Source organism: Homarus americanus, unplaced genomic scaffold, assembly GCF_018991925.1.
Source record: "Homarus americanus isolate GMGI-L3 unplaced genomic scaffold, GMGI_Hamer_2.0 scaffold41027, whole genome shotgun sequence".
NCBI lineage: Eukaryota > Metazoa > Arthropoda > Malacostraca > Decapoda > Nephropidae > Homarus > Homarus americanus.
Window position 1 is genome coordinate 1,980,665 of NW_024745073.1, and position 26,299 is coordinate 2,006,963.

Consider the following 26,299-nt stretch of genomic DNA (forward strand, 5'->3'; position numbering starts at 1 on the left):
GCTAAATTATAGCAATAATTTCTATGCATTACTGTAGTTTATTTCCATAATACCAGGGGCCGCATACTCAAAAAGATTTATGGGAATGTATGTCTTTGTTTACCCCGTAACTGGATTTACAGTCTCCGATCGGTATACTCAAAACAAATATTTGACATCGAATTACGTAAGTAAGCTCGTAATCTAGTGCATAACTTACACCACCTCCTTAGGTGCTGTAACACTCTCAACCCGGATGTAGTAGTCGCTAATTCCCGATTGCATAAAAAATAATAATAATATATGTTTTAATAATGCTTGTTAGACTTGTTTTATCATAGAATAATGAAGAAAATGTTTTGTACATCAACATACTATAATATAGTATTTCACTTTGTCTTTTTCGTACATTTTTTTTAAGATAAGAAGAGGCTTGATTGTTTCTATTTGTCGCAGTTTGGAAGAGACGCATCTTTTGCCTTCTTACAAATTTTCAAGTATTTTTTTAACAAAACAGAAGGTTTGTATTGTCCACACGGTGGTAAACTCATAAGATAGAACATCATTGCCTATAAGCCTAACAAAGTAAGATTTGCATATTAATCAATACCAAATATGAAATTAAATCAATTGATGACTCAAAATTAACGCCATAAAAAAACCAAAAAACATGAGGAATTCTATGGTAAGCTACATATTAAGACCGTCATTGCCGTCCGAAATAACGTAAGTATTAATATGTAGTTTATAACAGTAACCAAACCTACCTAACCTAACTTTCTTACCAACGGGAGGCCTCCGCCACTCTGGACCACCCAGAAGAATATTAAATATCTCTGTTCCACGTCATTTACGACACAATGAACAGTGTCTTAAAAGTGTCTCAACTATATGATAGGTATATTAAGAAAATCCAAAAGTTGCAGTAATACCGAGTAGCCTTTGGGTTCATTTATCGGCTGTACAGTTTTTACTCATAACTCACATGGCAAACTTCGAAGAACGATGTTTCCTTTAATGAATGTGCTCATTATAAGGAAAATATGTGTATTAATTCACGATAAAGAGCCACCATACACTACTTCCTTGAGTTTACAACCACCTCAAATCGTACCAAGCCTCAGAAAAAAACAGAGTTAAGTTGGTTTCAGAGTGGCAATCAATACCTAGGATAACAATATTAGGACTTACCTGTTCCACCAGTATATTTCTTTTCTTGTGCTGCTTTCTTCTTCACGCTTACACGTAAATCGGAAAACTTCCGCCTGACCTCAACAATATTGCAGGGGATTCGAGCCACAACATTTACTGCCTTTACAACTTCTTCCCAGGCATGATTCTTTAATTTGATTGTACATCTCGAGTCGAACTTCCCTAAAATTATTGTCTTTCTTTTGGCGACTTCACACAACATGGCGTATAATTCCGTCTCACTGAAATTTGGTCGTCTCTTCTTTGCAGGTGGACCTTCCACCTTTTGTTTACAAACTAATATCACGTGCGTCGCTCTCAGCTCTTGTGATTGGTTGATGATTTTGTTAACTGAGCGCCGATTGGCCAACTAGCTCCTGCACTGCCATCTACCTTCCGACAAGAGAACTGAATGTACAAAGTAAACACTAGAGTTGCGTACTGCTTCCGGGTTTGTAATTAAATTTTGGTTATGAGAAATTTATGGAACTGTAAGGAGTCTGCAATATATGGTACTGTATTTGGTCAGTATTGAAGGACCATCACGTATAGGTAATGCTAATTATAAACAATAAAGAAGTATTATGACATAGTTATAGCAATAAGGAAAACAAGTTATCTCTATTTGGCAAAGATGTCAAATGAACTTTAAAGATTAATGGGACAATTATTCCTTCTTATTCACACACACACACACACACTTGTATATTATTTGTAAATCAAGAGACCCATTCCCCAATTATGCAACTGTATATTTCCAGCCTTCCGGCTGGCATGCTCTTTCAATAAACCGTTAATTATTATTATTATTATTATTATTATTATTATTACTATTATTATTATTATCATTATCATTATCATTATTATTATTATTATTTATTATTATTATTATTATTATTATTATTATTATTATTATTATTATTATTATTATTATTATTATTATTATTATTATTATTACACACACACACACACACGAGGAGGGGACAACCAAAGAAGTTTTATAATTCAGGGCTAAACCAATACTGTAGGGTCCTAATTTTTAGGTTAACATAAAGTTCAATGTTGGGCATTAGTTACAGGCGATTTGACTATGATATAATTAAATGTGACTCCAAGAAGTTCAGAAGCGAACCCTGTGCTGGCAAGATCATAACCTTGATTTTTTTTGTGATGTCAAAGCGATTTCACTGATCGACTACCTGCTGCATAAAACAGCGATCACCAATGACCATTATGCTGAAGTGACAACCTTAAGATGTCGTCCAGGATAAGCGTTGGGGAACGCCTGACAACAACACAGGAGAAGCACGCTGTTCACTTAAGATAAAAACCCTCTACACAGCAACACTTTACCCATGAGAGACAGCTGTAGGGTTGATCTATACCGTAGAGCGGTTCCATTTTGCTGTACGGTTGTGACACACACACACACACACACACACACAGGGCAAAAGGAGAAAATATAAAATAAATATTGCAGGCTTAGGCTCCCTTTATTCCAGTCTTAACAATATTGACATAATTTGCTTACAGTTATAATTATAAATTCAACAACTCTAAACATTTTCTTAATACTCAAATACAATTTCTTCCCTTTTCAAGAATTTTGTATCTATTGAGAGCAAAAAGTTATATATGAATGTTAGGATGCAAATGTGTATCTTTTTCTATCATACATATTTTATAGACATGAACTGTTCCCATCAAAATAAAGAAGATTTGAAGTAGAATTGAATTATATGTTTATAAGGTGATTAGGTTTGTTGTCCTTAAGTCCGTTATATGTTGTCTTATGTTTACTGTTGAGAGAGAGGAGTCAACTGGTTAGCAATATAATATTTTACTGCACTAAATATAATGAAAATGGTGACGATAAAACAAAATGGCATCTTTCTCCGTCACATTCAGATCTCATACCCCCTAAAAAAATAAGATTATAGGAATGTCATGGGAATATTAAATGAAAACAGACACTTATCTTTCGAGATGTTGTTGGGATGATTGATTAGTTGTCGTACACTGTATCACTCATGACACAAAATTACGCTAAGTCAGGCAGAATAAAAGCGAAGGTTCGTCTGGCGTTGATAAAGTGTTTTTATAGAGTGGAGAGTAACTGCTTGAGTGCTACGATACAACATCAAACTCAACACCGATGGAGGAAATAGATGGGTGGGTGACCTCAGCCTACCTTAAGCTATCTTACAAGTATAAAATTGTCCTGCTTAATATGAAAACAATCTACATATAAACACAAATACACCATCAAGCTCGCTACACACTTTTTTGTATAGAAGAAATACAACTGTTACTGTTTTTATTCCTGGGGGAGATTTAACATTAAAGCAAACAAACTAATGTGCAAAAGTCTGGAGTGTCGACACCCAGGTCCTTGGTAGGTTATGAATCCATGTGAGGGTAATGTGTTGACATGAGCATCGTATGTGTCTACCTTACACAGTGACGTGTCAACTACCAGACATACTTGATCTATTTCTGTTCTTTGATTTTCTGATCAGATAATTTAAATTTCTCGAAGATGTGATTTATGAAATGTCTTATTTTCCAAGCTTCTTATGACTTCCTTTGGCTGTTTGGTGGCAGCCGAACACAAGACCAGGATGATATAAATGCATCAAAATAACAAACTTGCAGAACTCTTCGTCACTAGTATGTTCAGAGTGGCACCAATGGCGGTACGAAAGTTGGAGGGAGAGAGGGACGGGGTGTCACTGGTGGTCGTGGAGGTCACACTGTTATAGTGACTCCTCAGGATGACGACCTTATACTTGACAGCAGAGTTTTGCCGAGGATTACGACACTCAGACCCCACGATGATCCAGACGTCACAACTTGTCCTCCCATCAGCCGCCAGTAGTGCAGCTGAAGGCAATTCGGAACGTGACCTGAATTTCAATATCCTCACCAACTTGCTCAGCACCAAACTCGGCGTCCCTTCCAAACAGCATCTGCAGAACAGTCTCGTCGTTCACCAGCAGCTGCCTTTATGTTCCTGCATCGCATGAGTTGTAAGACACAGCCGGAAGATAATGCAGCGGTGTTGACAGCAGTGGCAACAGCTTGTTCTGATTTCTAGAGCGGCGGGGGGCGACCCGAGCAGCAGACAGCCTGCACTTCAGAGAAGGAACACCTCTGCTTCGGTGGGGTTGACCAGACGCACTATGGGGAGGAGGTGACCAGTTCACCACCGAAGCAACAGGAGCAGGAGGAGCAAGACTCAGCAGTAGCAGGCCGTGGGCTTCTCCAATTCTGCAGGAGACAGTCGGAAGGACGTCTCATCAGAGTCATCCTCCCGTTCGTCTTTCTGCTTCATCATCACGTCCACCAGGAACCTGCCGGTAACGTGTCTTGGTAAATAAAGTTTACAAATAATGCTAATAAATCATACCGACATTATTTTAGTAAAGAATGTAATAAGAACACTAAGCCAGGGAGTGCGGATACTGTACACTGTATACTAAGTCTTTAAACACTGCTCTCGGCCTCCTTCACGTCCTCAAATGAAATTTAGATTTTCATTCACAGATATGTGAATTGCGAGTGTCCTGGGCATAAACTAATGATCCTCAGAACAGAGAATGGATCTGCTCGGCCGTCACACTTACTGTTTTTAAATAGGTACGTATGTGAAGGTATTTTATTGAAAGATTATTAAAAGTGGAAGCATATATAAAGAAATGTTATAAGTGGACTTTTTAAAATATAGGAGTATTAAAAGTGGAGTTAAGCCTCTATGAATCAAGGAGTATTAAAAGTGGTTCAGTAATTTAATCAATCAATATGATGCTGCATTAGTGACTCTTGACACTGTATACCTCATAGAGTCAGTGACCATCAGCCCCTCCTTGGCAGAGGTCTCGGTCCAGCCGGTGAAGTTGTGTTCCTTGTAGAGCTTCTCTATCTCCAGCTGGTCCACCTGGCGATGGGGCAGATCACACTGAAATACAACACACACACTTAAAACACTCATCACACTAACATCTGAGGGACAAAATTATTATGGTAATCCACTATGTAAAAGTTAACAGCCCAGGAAAGACATTGATTTACTCTGTGTAATTTGACATCTCAGGGACGACAACTGTATTTCTCGACACTACTATTTTGTTTTGATCTTGACCATCTAATTTCTCAAGCATGTTAAATTTGCCTGTCAACACATAAAGTTATCTCCTGGGATATTTGTTTTTATATCGTAAAATCTCCTGAGTACATCATCCACCCTTCAGTAACGAATGAGGCTCCTCTCAGGCCTAGCGGTTTTTGAACACAATTGTTGAACACCGCATTTATTTACATTGACTTACCCACTGTGTCCGTGATACACAATGATGCTTATATAAATTTAAAGAAAGCTGTACGTATATCTGTATAAACCCAACAGAATTTTTGTTTTAATTGCGGTAGTGAGTATAATCGATGTTACAGTAATAAACTATGTGACAGCTGAGAGTATACGAGGTGTCCCTGGTGTTGACTTTGGACGCCATCGCCCCTCCCCTCTCATGGCTTGCCACTCTAAACTTGCCCTCTACATTGTATCTACCTACCTGTTATTTTTGCTCACCTTTCTCTCTGTCTAATAATGTACTAACTGCTGAAGTTATATTTCAAGATTGTGGTTCACTGTCCTCTAAACTTGTAAAATGATTTAAATCTGTTTTTAGGAGAAAGTTGTGTGTGTGTGTGTGTGTGTATGTGTGTGTGTCGTTAGTCTTGGTGGTTGTGAAGGTTTTGACAATTAGTAGTTCAGTTAAATTTAAAATTTCTCTAGCCGCTCCTGTACACGTTAATGTTTCAACACAATCATAAAAAACGCAGTATCTTATATCATAAGTGGAGGTAAAACATTAATGTAAACTCATGTCAGAGGAAATGGTGCATCGCTAAACTCTTAAGTAAATATGCTTGGGTCAACATTGAGGGAGGTGGCGCCAGTTTCACCATCAGGGGTAAGAGAGAAGTGTGTGTGTGTGTGTTTGGGGGGGTACCGGTGACGGGGAGGGGAGTGATTAAAAGGAAGTTAACTGTTATATGGCTGACACTGATGCTTGACACACAGTGAAGGCGGACAAACGTTCATCTGGTTTTATTATAGCTTCTGGGGTGAACAGGAACGCCAAAGCAGACACTATTGACTTCAGTTCCTGGTGTTGTTTATATGGTACCGACCTGTGTGAGTATGGGTGGACGGTGATGACTCCCGCGTGTTTTTACCTACGAAGCGACGACTGCCAACACCACTCATTCGTTCTTGTTTTTAATAGAAAGAAAATTGGTTAACGTCACAGCTGCTACAGTTATGACAAGGGTTCGTCTCTACGGAATTCTGACGTCAGCCTTGTTACTCTCTCTGGTAACTATCACATCCTGGATCTAGTTACAGTACATTAAAACCTCATAGAATATGTTGTCATATTTTCTATCTGCTTTTAATAGTTCAGTTAGCTCCCTCTCTTCTACATCTACCTGTAGTATACTTCCTCATCAACCTTCCTCCCTGACTACGACACTCCCACCCTCCTTCTCTATACCCACGTCTCAAAACCTTCGAGTAATATCAAGTTCTTCCTTAAATAAACTCTAGCTCTCCTCGCCTCTACCCTCCTCACTAAGGTTTTCATCAACTTCGTCTAAAGGTCTTCCTGCAACTATCTAGTACACAGTCGTTCTTTGCCTATTGACAACACGTTTCCTCTTAGCCAGTCTGACTTCTTCATTAGAGTGACTTATCTGTTAAGGTGTTGCCCAAAACGTAAACTCCTGCACCTATTTTCCTTACTTTTGTTTCCTTCAAGTTTATTCTCACATTACCCCTATGAAGTGTGATCCATCCTCACCACAGCCTACACCAGTCACACCACCATGAACTCCTTCGCCTACTTAACCATCTCCTTCGCCCTTATCGTTACATAATCACTGTATATTGTATAATTGTATTAATGCAGAGAAGATCCAAATAACATAAGTGATAATAGACAAATCTTCAGACAGAGAAAACACGGGGTTGATGACACACACACACACACACACACAGACCGATTTAACTTCCAACTTAATTTCGTTTTCACTCAACAGTATTCTCGGTCGTAAATTTGACTCGGTGTTTTCTTGTGTCAGGGCCACCTATGCCGCAATTATCACCTCGCTGTTTTTGCGCCACTGGTCCTGTGTTGGTCGCTTTTTACTTGAGTGTGACAGCGATTCTCAGAGTCAATACGCACTCTTTTGGCGCAGGGAGAGGTTGAATAAGGTTGAATATTTACGAAACAGGAGTATGCAAGAGATGGTCAGTAACATGCAGGGAAAAGGTTGGGACGCACCTTATTGGCTAAGATATGCAGTGAACTGGTTAGAATGCTTCTTATTGGTCTTAATAATACAAGGAACAAATTATGACGCACCTTATTGGCCAGGAGCATGCAGGGGATGGGACTGCCATCGTCGAGCGTACACTTTGAGTCGACATCTTTTTTCCACTTAAGTGTATTGAGGAATGAGTTGCGGTTGGTGAGGTCGAACATAATGATGCAGCCCTGAGCATCCTTGTAGTACACCCGAGTCATCCACGTGAACCGCTCCTGACCTGCCGGATGAGGGGGGTAAATCAGTGAACCTTATACCTCATACCTGTACACCCTGATACTTATACCACACCTGGAAAAGGGTCTCTAGTTCCTATACCTTACATCGTCTTATGCACAACCTTATAAACGGTATAATACGGCTACCCTGATACCTCATACATACTTACACTAATACTTATATAAATATACTGTATATACTGTATTGATTATACTAATACACTGGTACGTGAATATACTGATACCCTTACACGTGGGCCCTGGTGCTGCTTCTGATTCCAGGCCTCCTTACACCTACCTCTTATATCCTCATACTGTACCTTAAAATGTGATATCTAAGTAAAATGAAACCCTGTCATCTGTACCCTGAAACCTGTACCCTGACTCCTGTACCCTGACACCTGCACCCTGATACGTGCACTATGACACCTGTACCCTGACACCTGCACCCTGAAACCTGCACCCTGACACCTGCACCCTGACACCTGTACCCTGACACCTGCACCCTGACACCTGTACCCTGACACCTGTACCCTGACACCTGTACCCTGACACCTGTACCCTGATACAAGTGAAATCTTAGGTATAATTATGGGAGGTTTATAGTTGTTTAATATATCTACTTTGTACTGTATAATGATCTGTACCTCGTTCTAAACAGTTATCGCCGCCGCCTCACACCTTCCCCGTCAGGTAGGTCCTGTACACACCAGGAACACACATCTATAACCTTCAACTCACCGGCGATGTCCCAGAGTTGTAACTTGATGGTCTCCGACTCTGACCATTTGAGGATCTTGAGGGCGAAGTCGACGCCGACGGTGCCCTTATAGTCCCTCCTGAAGGAGTCCTGGACGTAGCGCTGCACGAAGGATGTCTTGCCCACCGTTGGATCCCCGATAATGATGACCTTGAAGAGTCGCTCAGTCATCTCCGGCACCTCTGTAAGAAGCACAAACGTTTAGGTCAAGGTAAGTCAGGAAACAGTAAAGTAATGCTACACCTCCTCCAGGTGGATCCTGACAACAACAACTGCTACACACACACACAGCCTTGACCTTACACATCAGCTTCATAAAACAGCTGACGGACCACAAGTTATCCAGACATATACACAGAGTTAACAAGGAAGGTTCTCCCATTTACTTCACATCTGTATTACATACAAGAGTCAACAAGGCAGCTACAACACACATCAGGCAGACTCTCTTTAGGAACTCCAGTCGTTTTGTATCACACACACACACACACACACACACACACACACACACACACACACACACACACACACACGTCATCCAAGACTCACCGCCATTGTTACTCTGTGTGTCCTCCTCCACCTGCAGCTTCTTCAGGTAGTAGCCGCCCTCCTGCGGGTCTCGTCTGCGGATCATGGCGGCAGCGACAACTGTCCCCCCAGCGAGAGTGGGGGAGCCACTGTCGTTCCCCGCGCAATTTTTCCCTCTCTTCCCCTCCCTGCTAATACTCTACCGCCCTACCACACTTAAGTCGTCTATTGTCTATTTTTTTTTTCTTAAGAGATTAAAAAGGAAAATTTCGAAATTACATCATAAGCTTGGATGTGTTCCACTCCGGTGAGGTTTGAAAGGTCAACGCCACTGTGATTGGTTGGATATTTTCCCGATTTGCTGGAATTTATCATAAAGTTTTTCCTGATTGGTTGTTTAAAGTGTGTTGCTGCCTCAGCTTTTACACTTGACTTTAAAGAGTGATTTAAACGTGCTTTTATTGTGAAGTTTTACGGTTTTTCTATAAAGTTTATCTGTCGTGATTAAGGTGTTACCGGGTGTAAACAAGAGGCCTGCTACTGGTGTTTGAGTCACTCCTACATAATCTTATTCTGGTTAAGCTATAAGACGAACGAGGTGTAAATAACTACTGAAGCGCTATGGGTATACACACGTCAACTTACTGACAAATGGCCGTCACGCGAGATTTTCATTTGAATCCCTGAACATTACAGCCTTTTCGTGAATACCTCAAGCCTATTCCACTCACAGAGCATTAATAAAACGTAACCCTATAGTTTGTTCTAATCAAGGAGCATAACCAAACAGGTTTACTCCACCCAGGGAGCATAACCTAACAAGTTTACTCCACCCAGGGAGCATAACCCAACAAGTTTAATCCACTCAAGGAGCATAACCTAATAAGTTTAGTTTACCCAGGGAGCATAGTATACCACTCTTGTGCCCTTCACTATGCAAAATCACATACAAGAGGGTTTCAAGCTTATAAGACAATCTACTTTTTAAAGTAAGAAACGGTTGAATATGTCTACTGAAGCATAAGTTAATACACAGCCGCTTTTCTGGAACAGCTTTGCGTTAAACATTTTCTTGATATCCCCCCAAACTTCTAAACCACCTACGAAGCAAAAAACACACACACAAAAAATCGATTTGATTTACTCATGAAATTAAATTCCCTCAACCTAGGTGCCGAAGTAAATATAATTCCTTCGACTCAAGCTCCAAGCGACGCATAGGTGATTTACAGTAAAGAGCATCCAATAAACTATAATTTCTAAATTAGAGATCCATCCATACAGCATAATGTGTAGACCCTGTGCAGCATTATGGTGACAGGCCAATTAACATACAGCTCCTTCACTTCGGTCCCACAAGGAACAGAATCCGTCCAACAAACGTGTTACAGGTCTATGAGGCGCGACCCGAGTCGGTCAACCTGAAGCTATCGCTCTTTTTTGGTGGTATCCTCTCGTCTTTCTTCTCCTTCCAAGTCTCGTTCACCGCATCGCCTGAGGATTCGCCTCTCTTGGTTTCCTTAGTTTCCTTGCTTTCCTTGTTTTCCCTGTCGTCCTTGAGCACGACGACCACCGGGTCTTTAACCAGACGAAACTGGTCCATAAACATGTAGAAGGCGACGCCGAAGAGGCCAGTGAGAAGAAGTTCGGCCAGCATGATGCCTTTCTGGTTCTCTCACACACCTGGAGAGACGGGATTCCCTCGTACAGTCCTCGCTTGGGTCCAGGTGGTCAAGTGGCCACACTAGGCGTTAGTGATGGATTGCAGATAAGTGGGGTAACAAAAACTGGATTTTTACCTTGCTGCCGACTGTACTCACGTCGTTGGAGTTACCGAGGGATATAATTATATAATTTAACGTTACTCGTCAGTGTAGCTCGATATGTTAAGCTCTTGACTCTTAGAAAGTTCCTTGTATCGTTTTTATGAAATGGGAAAAGAAAGAACCAGAATAAGAACACTTGGGAAGTAATTGATTATCACTTTGGTTCACAGTAGAAGAGTCCGCGTTTACTGTGTTTTCTTCCACACAGAGGAGCTCCAGATGCTGAGAGGGGAGTTTAGACCTCGAAGGTGGTGCCGGACACTGTGTACTGGCCCTGGACGGGAACAGAGCGCCTCTGACAGTTGGTCCACAGACAGGCTGTCGTCACACTAGTTATCATCATCATCACCAGTAACACTTCCGTCACCATTCTGCGATACAATCCTCCAGGTAACGGTGTGTCACTACTAACTGCAAGATCGTGAATCTATAAATAATGTTAACAAGGTTCTTATGGGTGAATATTTTCACGTGTTACTCCTCATGAGTTTTAACTTATTGTTTATTGTCTGTTATATAACGTTCATATCCTGTTTTGGCTTTAAGCTGAAATGTGCACAGAAATTTGTTTATATTCATGTCTCAAGTAGTTACAGGTGGATGTGTATCACCTCAGATCACATGAAACTATAGATGTCAGTATGTGGTGGTGTCCCCGCTAGTCCCAGCTAAACTTACTCTGCTTACTATATCTTGGGGCTATTCAATAAAGATGGCTATTCACGTCAAATTACTTAAATTACTTAATTACTAGAAAATCAAGTTCAAAGTAAAGGATATCTGTGATCAATTATCTATTTAGCTGTGTATCAAAAAGACTCTTCCTTGCTGTCAAACAAAATTATTTACAACTAACAATCAAGTGTTTGATACAGGATACAAGTTGTTTGAGTGTAATATATATGTCAGTAGGAACTATGAACTGTCAATACTAATAATTTCAGAAGCACAACCTGACAGTCCCAGCCGTCCAGTCACTCTCCCTACATAACACTCCAACTAATTATAAATTCGACATATCACTGTCACTTCAGACGAACAAGTCACTGAACAAACTCCGGTAGACAGACTGGCGAGACCGCCGGGGAGTAACTGCCAGCGGAGGACAATCTGTGTAAGACAGTGCCGAGGAAGAATACGTGTGTGCGTGCGCGTGTGGTGGTCACAAAGGCGCGAGGGAGGAGCGAGGTGCCGGAGCTGCCCCCATAATTATCTAACTCTTGCTGCTTTTATCAGGGTGTTCCTTATGCTTGGCGTCAGGTTAATATCTAAAAAATATATATTGTGTCACTTAGTTTTGTAATTTAAAAATTTGTTGATGAAAATTATATGTTAAACTTCTGAAATTACGTGCCAAGGACAGCGTGTTGGGGATGAGGGGGTGCGGGAGGCAAGAATTAAAAGAGGGGGAGGGGTTGATGCTGTGGTAAGGCGGGGCTGAGAAGATGGGAGGACCCCCCCCCCCTTCTCCTCCTGTGGTCACATGGAAAGGCAGGGGGGGGTGGTGACGTGAGGAGAGAACCCGTGATCCATGTGCTGTAATGTGACGCCCTGGACACGAGTGTCGTGTCTGCTTTTGTACCCTTTTGAAAAACCTTCCGTTGATCGCCATCACCACCTAAGGAAGTGCTGATGGACCTTCAGGCGGTGAGGGTGCCCCAGGGAACAGTCTCCCTCTCTCTCTAGTAATCCTCGAACCTGGTCTGCCGCCACGGGGAGGGACGGAGGCAGAAACGCAGTTCGTCACGTTCGCTGTCTTTGACTCAGTCTCATGTGATGCTCGCCACTGAAATTGAATTTGAAGCCGATGACACACGGTTTATGTAAAGCCTCACCCCACACTCTCGCTGCTCTGGAGGTTTTGAAACACCTGTGGATCACGTGAGCAATTGAACGACTTCTATCAATTAGGACATCCACTAATTTATGGCTCCCTGAATTTGGAAACATAAATACGGCCAACTCTTACACATACACCCAAGACCTCCCAGACATCCTCACGTGGTAACAGTACCATGATCCTGTGGTCATGACTCATACGCTAGGGTCATGATTCATACCCTGGGGTCATGATTCTGAGGTCATGATTCATACCTTGGGGTCATGATTCATACCCTGGGGTCATGATTCATACCCTGGGGTCATTATTCATACCCTGGGGTCATGATTCATACCCTGGGGTCTTAACTCCTACTTAAAGTTAGGGTTAGTCAGCGTCGCCTTCCAGGACTTCCCTGTCATAAGGCCGTCCGTCATGGTACTAGAAACACCAACCCTGACGACTACCACCAAGACTTCGGCTGGGTGGTACTGGGGTCTGGGGACACCCACAAGGACAAAGAAAAGAGTATACCTTTTCTAAACACTTGAAGCGAATAGTAATAAGCTCTTGAAGACACCCGAGGAAGACTGAGTAGTACTGGAGGCAAAATAAATGGTAGTGTAATACGTTTGTTATGGTAGTCAGAGGAAGGGTAGAAGGCTAGTGCTGGTAGTAGTAGTGATAGTGTTAGCTGAAACATCAACATTCATCTTAGGGTCAACAACTTGATGGCCGTGTTGCACTACCTCCCTACACACCTACCCACACCTGCACACTCCAGCCACAGCAAGCTTGGAGGCGTCACGTGTGTGAAGCTGATGACACACAATCTGTCTCTCTCCTGCCTCTTTGTCAGGGTCCTCCTCCTCCTCCCTGCTGATCACTATGTCTCACTCCCTCTTCCCCCTCCTCTCTTTCTCTCTCTTATTCCCTCACACTCTCTCATTCCTTCTCTCTCTCTTGCCGTTAGCTCCATTCACACTACCTCTTTTCTCTCCCCCTTTTCATTTATACCCTCTCCTCCTTCTGTCTTTTAGTCTCTCTCTTTCTCTTTCCTCACTCCTCCTCACCCCCCTCTCTCATCTCCCCACCTTCACCCTCATCCTAAGTCTTGGTACTGTAAGTCATACCTAAATAGCACACACACACACACACACACACACACACACACACACACACACACACACACACACACACAAGCAGCGTGACACACGAGCCTTGAAGCAGTATAAAGTTGTGTACATCTGAACCATGGAGAACCAGCTAAGACGGGATTGGGGGGATTATCAGGGTCAGGCCATGATGACGCGCTGATCAGATTCACCAGTCACGCTGATTACCAGTCATGCTGATCAGATTTCCCAGTCATGCTGATTATATTGTCCAGTTATATTGATCTTCTAAAGCAGTTACGATGATCATACTGTATATAAGAGTTATGATCTCATGAAACAGTCATGATGTTATATGACAGTCATGATGTTATAAGACAGTCATGATGTTATATGACAGTCATGATGTTATAAAACAGTCATGATGTTATAAGACAGTCATGATGTTATAAAACAGTCATGATGTTATAAAACAATCATGATGTTATAAAACAGTCATGATGTTATAAAACAATCATGATGTTATAAAACAGTCATGATGTTATAAGACAGTCATGATGTTATAACAGTCATGATGTTATAGTCATGATGTTATAAAACAGTCATGATGTTATAAGACAGTCATGGTGTTATAAGACAGTCATGATGTTATAAGACAATCATGACGTTATAAAACAGTTACACTAATTATGGATAATTACTGATAAACGATAATTTCTATATATTCAACATTTTTGGAAACTCCTGACTGGCCACAAACAATCATACTGACAGACTGTTAACAGACTTAATAATGAGATGAGACGGACTATAGACGACAAGACTGAAGATATTAATCATAAGTATAAGTGTCCAGAACAAAAGACAAAACTAATAGAAAGGGTGACAAAAGTATTCTATGTTACGAGCAACAGAAGAAAGGACACGAACTTGCTTTATTCTCCAGTATGAAAGGGAATTTGATCAATATGGATGCTAAAGTCTATAGAAGAATAAACCTCTCAAATATACTAAGGAAAATGTATGGTGAAGTTGATTGACTGATTTTTTTAAGAAAGGGGGGTGAAAGAAGATTAGAGGTGGGGGGAGGAAGTTATAGTTCAGAAATTGAAGAAATTTAAGAGGAGGTAGGAATTGAGGCAATGGGTTACTGGGGGGTGGACTTCTCTCAACCCTGCTGGACAGTCCCTGGAAAGTGAATGACTAATCATTCCACGACTGATGAAACGAGTGATGCACCGCGAGTCCTGGAACAACTTCTAAATAAAAAGATTATCGTTCATTTTTCATCTTTTTCTTAAATACTTAATATTAACCCCTGAATATTTCGTATTGAATGTTCGCCTGTTTGTTATCGTCACCAGTCATTTGTTAGGTAAGTCTTACCTTAAGAGTTGGCCTGTCATGTCATGTGTCGGGTCTTGAAGAACAAAATATCAAGGTTCAGAAGGCTAGGAAAAAAAATTCAAGGAGATAATTGACGTGGCAACAGTGGGTCTCTCCTCCCGCGCTTCACTTGTTTCTAGTGATTTTCGTCATTTTTATCTCAACTTTTGGTACTGCAATTCTCTACCTCCAGCGTGTCTGTATAGTTTCCTCTCCTGTTACACATTTATTCATCATCTTATATATTACCTCATATGTTTTCCTCTATAAAGGTTCCCAATTCTTTACTTGAGTTTTATTTATGTTTCCGTATGTGCGTTGTCTGTTGTCCAGATATTTCTTCTCTTCTTCCATCTATATTCTGTTTATCTTCTAAGTAGAGGTTCTCTTTTGATATAGATTCTGATATGGCGTGTCTTTAATACATACGATTCTGAGTTTCTCGTACACTCAGATGACACACAAGTGAGGGGCTCCGGCCTACTTGTCTGAGTGGTGGAGGTGTCGCACAACCTGCCACGTCTTCCACTCGCTAATAGTAACAGGGCACCAGTCAACACTCTTCCTCGGTGCACCAGGTGTTGCGTCATAAGAGGCTGTGTTGAATGATATCACATGAAAATAGGAAAATGAAATAAGAATGATGGAGTGACGGTTGATTGATTGATTGACCGTAAATATTACGGTCTCCAGCCGCAGTACTCACGGTCTTATATTGTTAAGAAAATTATATGAATGTAAATACGTCTTAAACAACGCAAGTAAGCGTGAGACTAGCTACTTGATATTACCAGACGTCATTTTATGCCATGTCATCGACTCTAGTACCAATCAGGCGAATAAATCATGACGTCACCAACTTTAATACCAATCAGCAAACGAGTACACCAGAAACAATGACCTGGACCAGGTGTTGAGGCCAAGATGAGCCTCTGACACACACGCCCACAAAAATCAAGTCAGCCTAGTCATGTGAGGCTAACGGCCGAAACACGCAGACCTGTGTCGATAAAACCTGTTTATGCTGTTACGTGTGACCCAGTGATGGCGTGCTGTAACTATAACATGTGGGGCGAGTTTTTGACGTATATTAGAAAAGCATAGAAGGGATGTTTCCTTTTCTTGACTGTTGTTGTATTGGAGAATTAGCGAAAGTAATGTGTGTGTGTGTGTGTGTGTGTGTGTGTGTGTGTGTGTGGACTATAACTAGACAATTGAAATGTGACGCTTACCCACAAGTACTGTACTATGACTAACTCTGAACCCTCGTGGCATCAGGACCATCCCCACGTGCTAGACACACTTACACGTCACAAGGGTATCGCTAGTTATCACCACTTTTTTCCAGACAAAATTATTTCTAGGTTATAAACAATAATTTTAAAGGTCAACATTATTTCATTGATGCTAACAATTTCTAAAGGTTATACTTAGTTTCTGGAGTTCTATAAATTTCCTAGATACTGTACAGTTATTTCTAATTGGTAAACCATTTCAGAAGTGTGAGAAGTGAAAAGATATGACCAGTATATCTTGTCTAAACATCTGTTACCAATTTTGGCTTTATGAATATTTAATATTTGTTCATATATTTTTTCATTTATTTTTTATTTTTTACGTTGCCAACTGAATTCCCCGGGTGGACGGAGAGAGACTATAGTGTACGGCCATCCCCTAGGCCACCCACACCACCCTACAGAATTTTAGCTCCATCTTCAAAACTGTCATTGTCATTTTCAAGTCTCACTTTGCCAGTTAGTAACAGCAGGTACAATATCTGAGCCTCGTCCAGTTTAGTGTTATATTCACTTTCGCTCTTCCAGGACCCCGGAAATGTCGCTCTGGTTTTTAACATTTCTCCCGCAAGATCATACTACTACTACTACTACTACTACTACTACTAATGATAAGTGTGTTTTGAAAGATCAATTATAATTATATTTCGTGTATTCAATAATATCTTTTTTTCTATTACAACAACTTTTTAAATCAAACTTAAACAATAATTTGATATCACAGACCGACCATACTATTGCTATGAGTATTTATCTCTCACTTACACTCTGTATTTAGTTTGATATAAATGAAGTGAATGATAAGTTGAGAAGCACAACATTGCTTTATATCTCCTTACCATCACAACTTTGTCCCTAACTCTCACAGTCTTCTCCCAAACTGTGCCACCACCAGTGTCTGCAGCATCACCCAACCTTCTCCACCATCATGGCATCACAATCTACGTCAGTTGAATAATACTGTCAATATCATCACTGTAATGTGATCTCCGTCACCCTAAAACCATCATGGGTCAGCGGCGTAGTGATGTTATATAACGCAACATATAGCAGGCCTCGATAATTACACTGTACACCGACACTGAACTTCACTACCTCCATATCCAATCAGTTTTCAGAACACTGCACCAGGTATAGAATATATTTATCCACTGTTAATAATATTTCACTTTCTTCGCCATTGAACACTACCATACCTTCTCAACGTTTGTCATGAACAACTCGCACTGTTCATATGACCACAGGACAAACAGCGAATGAACGGGGCGAGCGAACACCCATACAGTTGCAGTAGACAAGTGTAGAAATGATCACTCTCACAGCTGACGTGATCACACAGGCACAAGGACGTAAACTGATGTAGCAGTGGAGTGGTGTAGTGATGTAATGTGTATGTGAACTACACTCCAGTAACCAACCCGAAAGAAGCGTATCGCAGCACCTACACCAGGATCACGGTCACCACTGGTCTCCCTCCCGCTACCACTACTACCACGGGCAAGGGTGAACCGGTCTTCAGTCGCCTCCCTCCACTCCACTCTGCCCCACGCCCCCACTCTCCTCCCTCTCTCACCCACCCACCCACACCCTCTCTCACGTCTCACCCTCCTTCCCTCTCTGTCACCTTTTCTCACAGCTTTCCCAACTCCCTCCTACATAAATGGTAATAGTGAGCAGTAATGGTGAGTGTTGATGGCGGCTACTGATGGTGGAGCGTGGCATGACAGAGGTGGATACTTTCACCTGGAGTCCAGTTACTGCTACCAGAGAAGGCCTGGGAAGGGCATGAAATACCACATGCCAATAGGGACGGCTGAAGAAAGTCAGGGTAGGCCAGGAAAGGCTGGAGAATGCCAGATATTAAGAAAGAAGGTTAAGGAAGGCCAGATATTAAGAAAGAAGGCCAGGAAAGAAAAGGAGATTTCAAAGAATATCAGAAGACAAGGAGACGGATGAAAGCCATAGAAGCAGAGTGAGATGAAGAGAGGCCAGAGGATGATGACCAAGAGAGGACACACTGCTGGGAAGACAGTGAAAAGCAGAGTTGTGCAGTGAATTCAAAATAAAATATTTGTGATTTCCTATCTTATTATTTCTATGTCCTTTCTTGCTTCTGAACTCTTCAGAACACGGTCCTCTGTTAACGCTGTATATTGTTATGTAAGCAAAGTGGACTTGTAAATTTCATACATCAGAGTGGAATTTTATTAGTGACCGGGATGCTCAGCCAAGTACACGTTCTTTTCAAGTGAGTTATAATCTGTATCATTCCTGTCTCGTCTGTAAATAGGTGCCCCTATCGCAGTAAAGCAGAGGGACATGCTCCCCTCGGAAATCAAGGGATGGGGAGGATGAAAACATCTTAATATCAATAATTCTTTTCATGAGGAAAGAGCAGTCCACTGTGTAGGTTTTATACATATTCACTCGTTAGCGACTTGGCAGGTCGGTCACGTCTCTTACACACTATTGGCAAGTACTTGGACATGTGTGAAATCGTAATCTGTAGATGTACCCACGACAAACTGTGAGTTGGGAGGGAAAGCGCAAGGACCCGTGTTGTTTGTAGACTTCCGTAAATGACTTCACAGATGCTGTTCAGTCACCAAAATAAATATTTTTCGATTACGTTAAGTTATTCAAGGAAACTGAAAATTACCAAATTATGAAAGCTTTCTGAATGATCACTTCTCAGCTTCAAGCATGATCACTAATGGATCTTGATTCGACGTTGCGAAGTGGAAGAGGGTGTAACTCGGATCATATTTCATCTGAAGGTTAAGGCTAGATAGCTTATTTCACCCGAACATTAAGTCCCCTAGCTTATTTCACCTGGTGAATAGGCAAGCCAACCTAGGAAGACCGAACCTAACCTTACCTAACTTAACCTAATTTAACTTTAACCTAACCTAAACTTACCTAAACTAACATAACCTAACCCGTCCAGGTCACGTTTGGGTATTTAATAATCAGGTGAAATAAGCTTGGGTCTCTCATCTTCATGTAATACAATTAATTAAACTAACAGTGGGAAGTTATTCAGCGTAAAAAAAAATAATCAAGGAACCATACATTCATGCTCTCACAAGAGGGTATAAGAAATAAATTGAGAGTCCCCTGTCCTGATATGGTGCACCCCAGAGTATTAAGAAAGCTGTGTAACGAGCTTGCGGAGCCACGGAGCTCCTTAAGATTGTGTTGGGTTAATATTATGTTCGGTTACCGTTCCATACCTTGACATATATAAATAATCTTTGTATCATTACGGTTTCATTGTATACTTTATGATAAATGAAATCTTGTTGCTTGTTTTATTTTGTAATGTTTCAGTATGTTAAGAGTTGAAAGATTTTCTTAGTAGGGTTCGATGGCTTGGAGCTTCATAGGGATTCGATTATGTTTCGGAGCTAATCTAAAGTTCACACCACAGAGAAGAAACGATGGAGTGCACGTTGAACGGGTGGCTGGACGGTGGTTTGTGGTGGTCGGTGTGATGCCTCAGTCTCCCGCCCTGAGCTCTCTACCTGTGCTGTTGAAGAGTCGTGTGCAACTCAAGGGATGTGCTCGTGCTCAATGTAAAGGATTGCTCCCGTGTTGTGGTTGTGGGGGAGGACACCACGGCTTCAGACAGTAACGTTTATCGGCAAGAATACCTCAGCAGCCAGATCCAAACTTAAGTACCAGACCATTCACCTTTATTAAGTTTGGTATTATTTTAGTTTCGGTCATATGGGGAGGGTCTTGGGTTCTGTGACTTGGTTAGGTTAGGTTAGGTTAGGTTAGTTTAGTTTAGTTTAGTTTAGTTTAGTTTGGATATCTAAATACAGGGATGACCGAAACGTAATTTTTTTCTAAAGTTTTATTCGGAAATTGTTAATGTATTTCGCTATTTAAACTATATTGGCCTATTATTGGCCAGTGTTTGCGGAATAATTACCCAGTAGGTGAGTACAATGACCAAAGTAGCTGGTTAGGTTGGGGTAGGTTAGGTTCTTTTGTTGCGTTATTTTATTCCACAATAATTATATGCGTTCACTAACCTTTAGTACCAATACTGGACTCTATTTTCACTCCGAATCGACGTTTTTTCAATGAAAATCGCCAAGTTGATGAATTTTTCGAAAATTTTCATTTGATTTCGACATCTTTCAGTTGAAACTAGATTTGCTGTCCAAGACGACAAATCATAGTAGTTTCGACCAACCAAAGAATTTTTTTTTTGAAAAATACGTGACCCGATGGTTTAGACAATTTAAATATACTTTTCTTCTATGACGTTTCCCTAGCAAAATTTATTTTATTATTTTTTATTTTATTTATTGGGCACTCCCCTACATCCTTGTGTAAGGTGAAGCGCAGAAGCGTTTACAGTGCCCAACAGGGAAGCATGCTAAGTTCATGCTTGCCTTTATGTCTCATGAGTCAAGGGCGTATAAGCCTCAAGAGTCAGTGGTTTATGTCATCAAGTTATTGGAAGCTCCAACAACTTGTCCCTGAATACGAATTCGCAACTTTCGATTTACACCAGGTACCTACCTTACTGCTAGGTGAACAGGGATTAATGGGGGCAAGGAAGTATGTTCAAATAACTTCCACCGGCCCGGGAATCGAACACCTGACATCTGGCTTGTGAAGGCAAGAGCGGTACCACTCTACCACCAGCACCCCTCCCTCGCAAATGACCTAAAATTACAGAACAAAGCCTCCTAACCGGGGAGGGGGGGGGGGGCACCGCCCCCCAGGATCTCTGGTATATTGAAGTCATTTGCAAGAGAAAGGTCAAAACTGGAAATCAACCCATTAGTTTATTTCGACTTTAAGAAATTGTCTTAGAATTGACGAAATTTCTGATTGCAACTATAAAACTCGAGATTCGTTTAGTGGCAACAAGCGAAATAATACCAAAATATTTTATTATTTAACGTGATTTATTATAATATACCCAATGTATGATTTTCATTGAGGTAAATATTTTCGTTTGTGTGTTTGTGAAGGCACTGAGGAATGTGTCAGCTGATCAGGTAAACAACAGTCGCCCACAGCAGCAGGACCCGGGACCCACGCCAGGTGAACAGTGCTCTGACGCAGTTCATAATATTTACTTTGGTCGAATCTTCATACAAACTGTACTGAATATTAACCCCATCAACTCACCATGGATGCCTTGGAGTTATTTAACGAATGCAAGAAAGGAGACATTGAAGAAGTCAGGTAAGGTAATTAAAATATCTAGTGGCTCAACTATGTTCAGTCTTCCTAACCACCTGCTATGCCTATTCCTCTTTAATATCTAACTTAACCCAACTTAACATTTAGTTATAAGTGTTGGTGAAATAAGCTTACCATTTGTAGTCTTACTTTATCGTGATTTTTATTTTTTTGACATTTCATATTGCAGAAACAGTTATCATTAGTCAACGTTAGATAAATCAGTAAGGTCAAGCTTGGGGAATTAAAGTATATATGGTAAATTTGCACTGTCACACCGCACTCTGTTAGAAAGTCAAAAATATATCTTTCTAGTGTATTTGTGTGTGTTTAGACCGAATATGGCCTTCATTTCTGGCGGAAATTAGCCTTTTTTTATCAAATTTGTTTCGTTGGATGCTTTCCGAAAAAAAATCATGGCAAAATACACCAAAAAACACTAGAAAAACCAAAACCAAACCTAACCTAACTCTCACCATATGATGGAATCACCTACTTCTTACCTTATTGGCCTGGTTCTTGTTCGTCGTTGGATTCTGAGATTCTTACACAACGCCACACATGTTGGTCTTTGCGATATTTATATTCAGTCTTGCTCTTAGTATACTTTACTGAGGTTGGAAGAACACCATGCGATCGAAAAAATGCTATAGTTTCTTCGTTTTTTTCCCAAAAACTTGCAGTCAGCTCCATATAATTTAAGTGACACCCATCGCAGACTTCCATGGTCGGAACCGAACTTCAATTTCGAAATATGAGAGACCCAAACTAAAACTTGAATTTGATTGGGCCAAATATACCATGAATTAAACCCAAAATAATTTTAATTGGTTGCAAAACAAAAACGCTTTTGATTGGCCGCGTGACGTGTACGGGAACGCATGCGCGTGATGATTTATGAAGGAGACGCAGGAGACACGCAGTGTTGGAGGTGAGGCAGGCGATAATGGAGGAAGATTAATGGAAGAAAATAGAGAAAATTTTGGATATGCTATCTCCGTTATTATACATTTCCGCCGGTAATGTAATAGATGAAAATTATCTTATAATTAGTCGTCTTATTATAATATGATAATAGATTAGTGGTAGGAATGCGCTGTGTAAACGCAAAAATACCGTGTATATATATATATATATATATATATATATATATATATATATATATATATATATATATATATATATATATATATATATATATATATATATATATATATATATATATATATATATATATATATATATATATATATATATATATATATATATATATATATATATATATATATATATCAACTTTATAATTAGACTTCTTATCAAGAGGAACACTGGTACATGGTTGCAACGTACCACTGACTGTACCATATTGGTCAAAATTTACAGTAATGGTGGTGGAGATGGCTAACAACAGAAGAGTTCTCTTTCATTAATGCTTTCTTCATGTTGTTTGGATGATAGTTAGTAATAATTTCCGATACAAGAGTGTGTAGAACCTAGCATAACCTGATCTAATCAACCTAACCATCCAAACCTATCTAACCAACCAGACCTACCTAACCTTATCTAACTTCCTAACCGAGGGACTCTGTACCCAAGACCCCTCGGTATATTAAGCAGAAGGAAGTTACATTGATATCTGGTACCAATGAAAACAACTTTCTTCAAGAGGCATTGTGTAATTTTACATTCATCATTTATTGCACTGAAACCCATATTTCTTCTTCACTGTCAGTTCTGCCAACTAGTCCATGTTAATATATGAACTCTTGGAGGCAGTCTTCATCCTCTACAACAAAAGATAACTTCCGATAAGATAAAGAACAATCTGTACAGGATGCATTTACTGCTTAGTTAAAATACAAGAAGTCGATTTTGTCTCCGAGTCTGTTCCCTTGGAAGAAAAACAATAAGTATGCAAACATATAGTACACTTTGAATCCATTGCTACTGGAAAGAAATTGAGAATGTATCTAAACCCATAATATGGGATTCAATTCCAACTACTGTATATAATACGTATTAATAGGTTCAAGAATCAATTCTGCAAAGGTTAAAAAAGGGGGGGATTTGTGCGACCTATAAACCTGAAAACCAGGAAAGTGAAACCTATAACATTGAAAACAAAGGACAATTGATCCAATATTTTTGGTAATAAAACCCCCGATGTGCGCCTCCTTCGTTCTTTTAATGTCTACAAAGACCAAAATCACAAATTTATAATTGATGATGAGATACCAACACAAGACGCCACTGAAGAAATATGGTTTGAATATTTATGGTAAATAATTTATTTATTTGTCTACAAAGCATTTAGAGATGGTTTATTAATGCCATATGATCAGGTTTTTTGCTGTATCTTAACCCTGTAATTTTAATCTTTTTTAATGCCCTGCCCACTACAGGTTTTTTGCTATCTTAACCCTGTAATTTTAATCTTTTTTAATGCCCTGCCCACTACAGGTGATTTATGATTGTAGATAAAGATGAAAAACTTAGAATCACAGGAAAAAGATAACGCATCAGTTTTATTACGTATCATCAAAACCACATTTGTGCAACCATGTCACCTAAGTTATCCAGATAGTGACTTATTTATTTGTTGACATACATCTGTTTCTTGCAGGCTTCTTGTTGAACAGCGAGATGTGGATGTCAATATACGAGACAAGTGGGACAGTACACCCCTGTAAGTTCTACATTTTCATGAATTTTAACTATAGTATACTTTTAGTTGATTGATTTGTGAATTTTCAGTCGATCTGAAAAATTTCATGGGGGTATCTAAAGTAGTAATTGATTTGTGTACCTTTCCTGAAGGAGACACTTAATACCTGTAATTAAGCTGACATTTCTAATGGCCTCACCACTAAGAAAGGGATTTGTTACATTTCTAAAGGTGGAGCTCCAGTGGTGGGCTACAGGCTCAGTTGGTAATCTGCATGTTATCTTAGCACTGACCCAAGCTCTTTATTTCCTTGCATTTAAGCGAATCTTAAAAATGCCAAATTTTTTCATATTAAGACTCGTTTGCAATAAAAATTTCCTTTTTGAAGTTACACGGAAGATCCATACGAATGACGTGCGAGGAAACTTGGGGCCTGGTGCAAGTCTCATGGGTACTGTATCAGGTTTTGTTGATGGAGCCCTAAATGATGTGGTTTAAGGCTGTAGCTATATCAATGTAAAAAACATTTAGGACATCTCAGCTTATGCCTGAAATGTGGTGAATGAACCAGATGTTATATTTATTATGTTAAATGATGTATTGTACAGCTGATATAGTAATACTCATTAGAATTTATTAAAAATGCAATTGTAATTTCATGTTAGTTAATATGACCCCCTAAATACAGTACAGTTTGCATGTTTACTAAATTGGCTTTGAATAAAGAATAAGGTGGATAGGTCAGCTTTTTTCTTAATTAATTTCTTATTTAATTTTACTACAGGTATACTGTACCCCGAAAACCAACATCCCATTAATCGCCACTTTTCATAACCGACGATTATATATGGGGAAATACCCCGCAATTTTCATTGACACCCCATTGATCTGACGATTGAGGAAGAGTGGTAGAGCTGTTTTGAATTTGGCGGGCGGTGGCACGGTGTGAATTCTTGCCACGAGAGGGCTCTGTGCGCTGCCCCGACTCATTCTCGTCTGCACTTGTTTACACTTTTCATGTTGTCTCCATCTTCGTGTTTTTTCGTTATTTCTATCTTCGTGTGTTAAGCAATCATGCCTAAATGCCCCAGTGATAGTTCCTCTTGTGCTACCCCTAAGAGGGGCAGCTTGATGTGATGTGACAAGGCATAATAAAAGTGGTGATGGACCAGCAAAGAGTGGTAGAGACTTGAACTTGCCATGCTAGACCATCTCTACCATCCTCAAAACAAGCAAATAACAGTCTCAATTTATGCTTTACATTGCTTATTTAAGGCTTATTATGCTTGCTTTATATGTCTGCTTTATTTTCTTGCTTGACAGTGTACAGTACAGAGATGTATCAAGGGTAGATGGGAGTTTTTTGAGGGTGGCCAGTCCCCAACCCTCTGAATTTGCAATATTCTTATGGGATTAATTGCTTCGATACCCGTTGATTCACTAACCAATGGCTTTTCACAGTCCGCATATGCGTCTGTTATCGGGGTATACTTGTACAGTTACAGTATTTGTTAGTTTGACCTATGTAAATGAATGTGAAGGTGACTAAATTTATAACTTATTTGATTTAATTTGTACTGTGTACAGTTGACAAATGATCTATTTATGTACCTAAAAAAAAAAGTCCCGTTGGGAAGCTTGAGAAATGCACATTAATTCTTGTGTCTTAACAATGAGGTAACTCCTTGATATGTACTTTCAGGTACTATGCATGTTTATGTGGCCATCTACAAGTAGTGGAATATCTAATAGGAGTAGGAGCCAGATGTGAAGCCAACACTTTTGATGGTGAGCGGTGTCTGTATGGGGCCTTGACAGATGATATTCGCCGGATTCTAACGCAACATAATTTAGTAACTGCTCATACCATTAGGAGAGATGCTTATGATGAATTCCTAAGAAGGTAAATTATTTATACAGTA

General features: G+C 40.1%; 2 protein-coding genes across 5 annotated transcripts in view; one reads left to right on the forward strand and one right to left on the reverse strand.

Annotated features, from left to right (window-relative positions):
• Positions 1-2,644: 2,644 nt before the first annotated feature.
• LOC121878553 (ras-related protein Rab-7L1-like) overlaps positions 2,645-26,299 on the reverse strand; it is a 37,993-nt gene continuing 14,338 nt past the window's right edge. For both annotated transcript variants that reach the window (XM_042384860.1, XM_042384861.1), the window contains exons 3-6: positions 8,517-8,717; positions 7,596-7,777; positions 5,007-5,128; positions 2,645-4,523 (exon numbers count right to left, since the gene is read on the reverse strand). In XM_042384860.1, coding sequence (XP_042240794.1) covers positions 4,409-4,523; positions 5,007-5,128; positions 7,596-7,777; positions 8,517-8,717 — 620 coding nt within the window. In that variant the 3' untranslated portion in view covers positions 2,645-4,408. The remainder of the gene's footprint in view (positions 4,524-5,006; positions 5,129-7,595; positions 7,778-8,516; positions 8,718-26,299) is intronic.
• Positions 21,519-26,299, forward strand: part of LOC121878552 (ankyrin repeat and BTB/POZ domain-containing protein 1-like) — a 28,954-nt gene continuing 24,173 nt past the window's right edge. Inside the window, exons 1-3 of one of the 3 annotated variants that reach the window (XM_042384856.1) lie at positions 21,519-21,715; positions 24,336-24,398; positions 26,080-26,280. In XM_042384856.1, the coding sequence (XP_042240790.1) occupies positions 21,660-21,715; positions 24,336-24,398; positions 26,080-26,280 (320 nt within the window). In that variant the 5' untranslated portion in view covers positions 21,519-21,659. The remainder of the gene's footprint in view (positions 21,716-24,335; positions 24,399-26,079; positions 26,281-26,299) is intronic. The other 2 variants (XM_042384859.1, XM_042384857.1) reach the window with 2 other exon arrangements.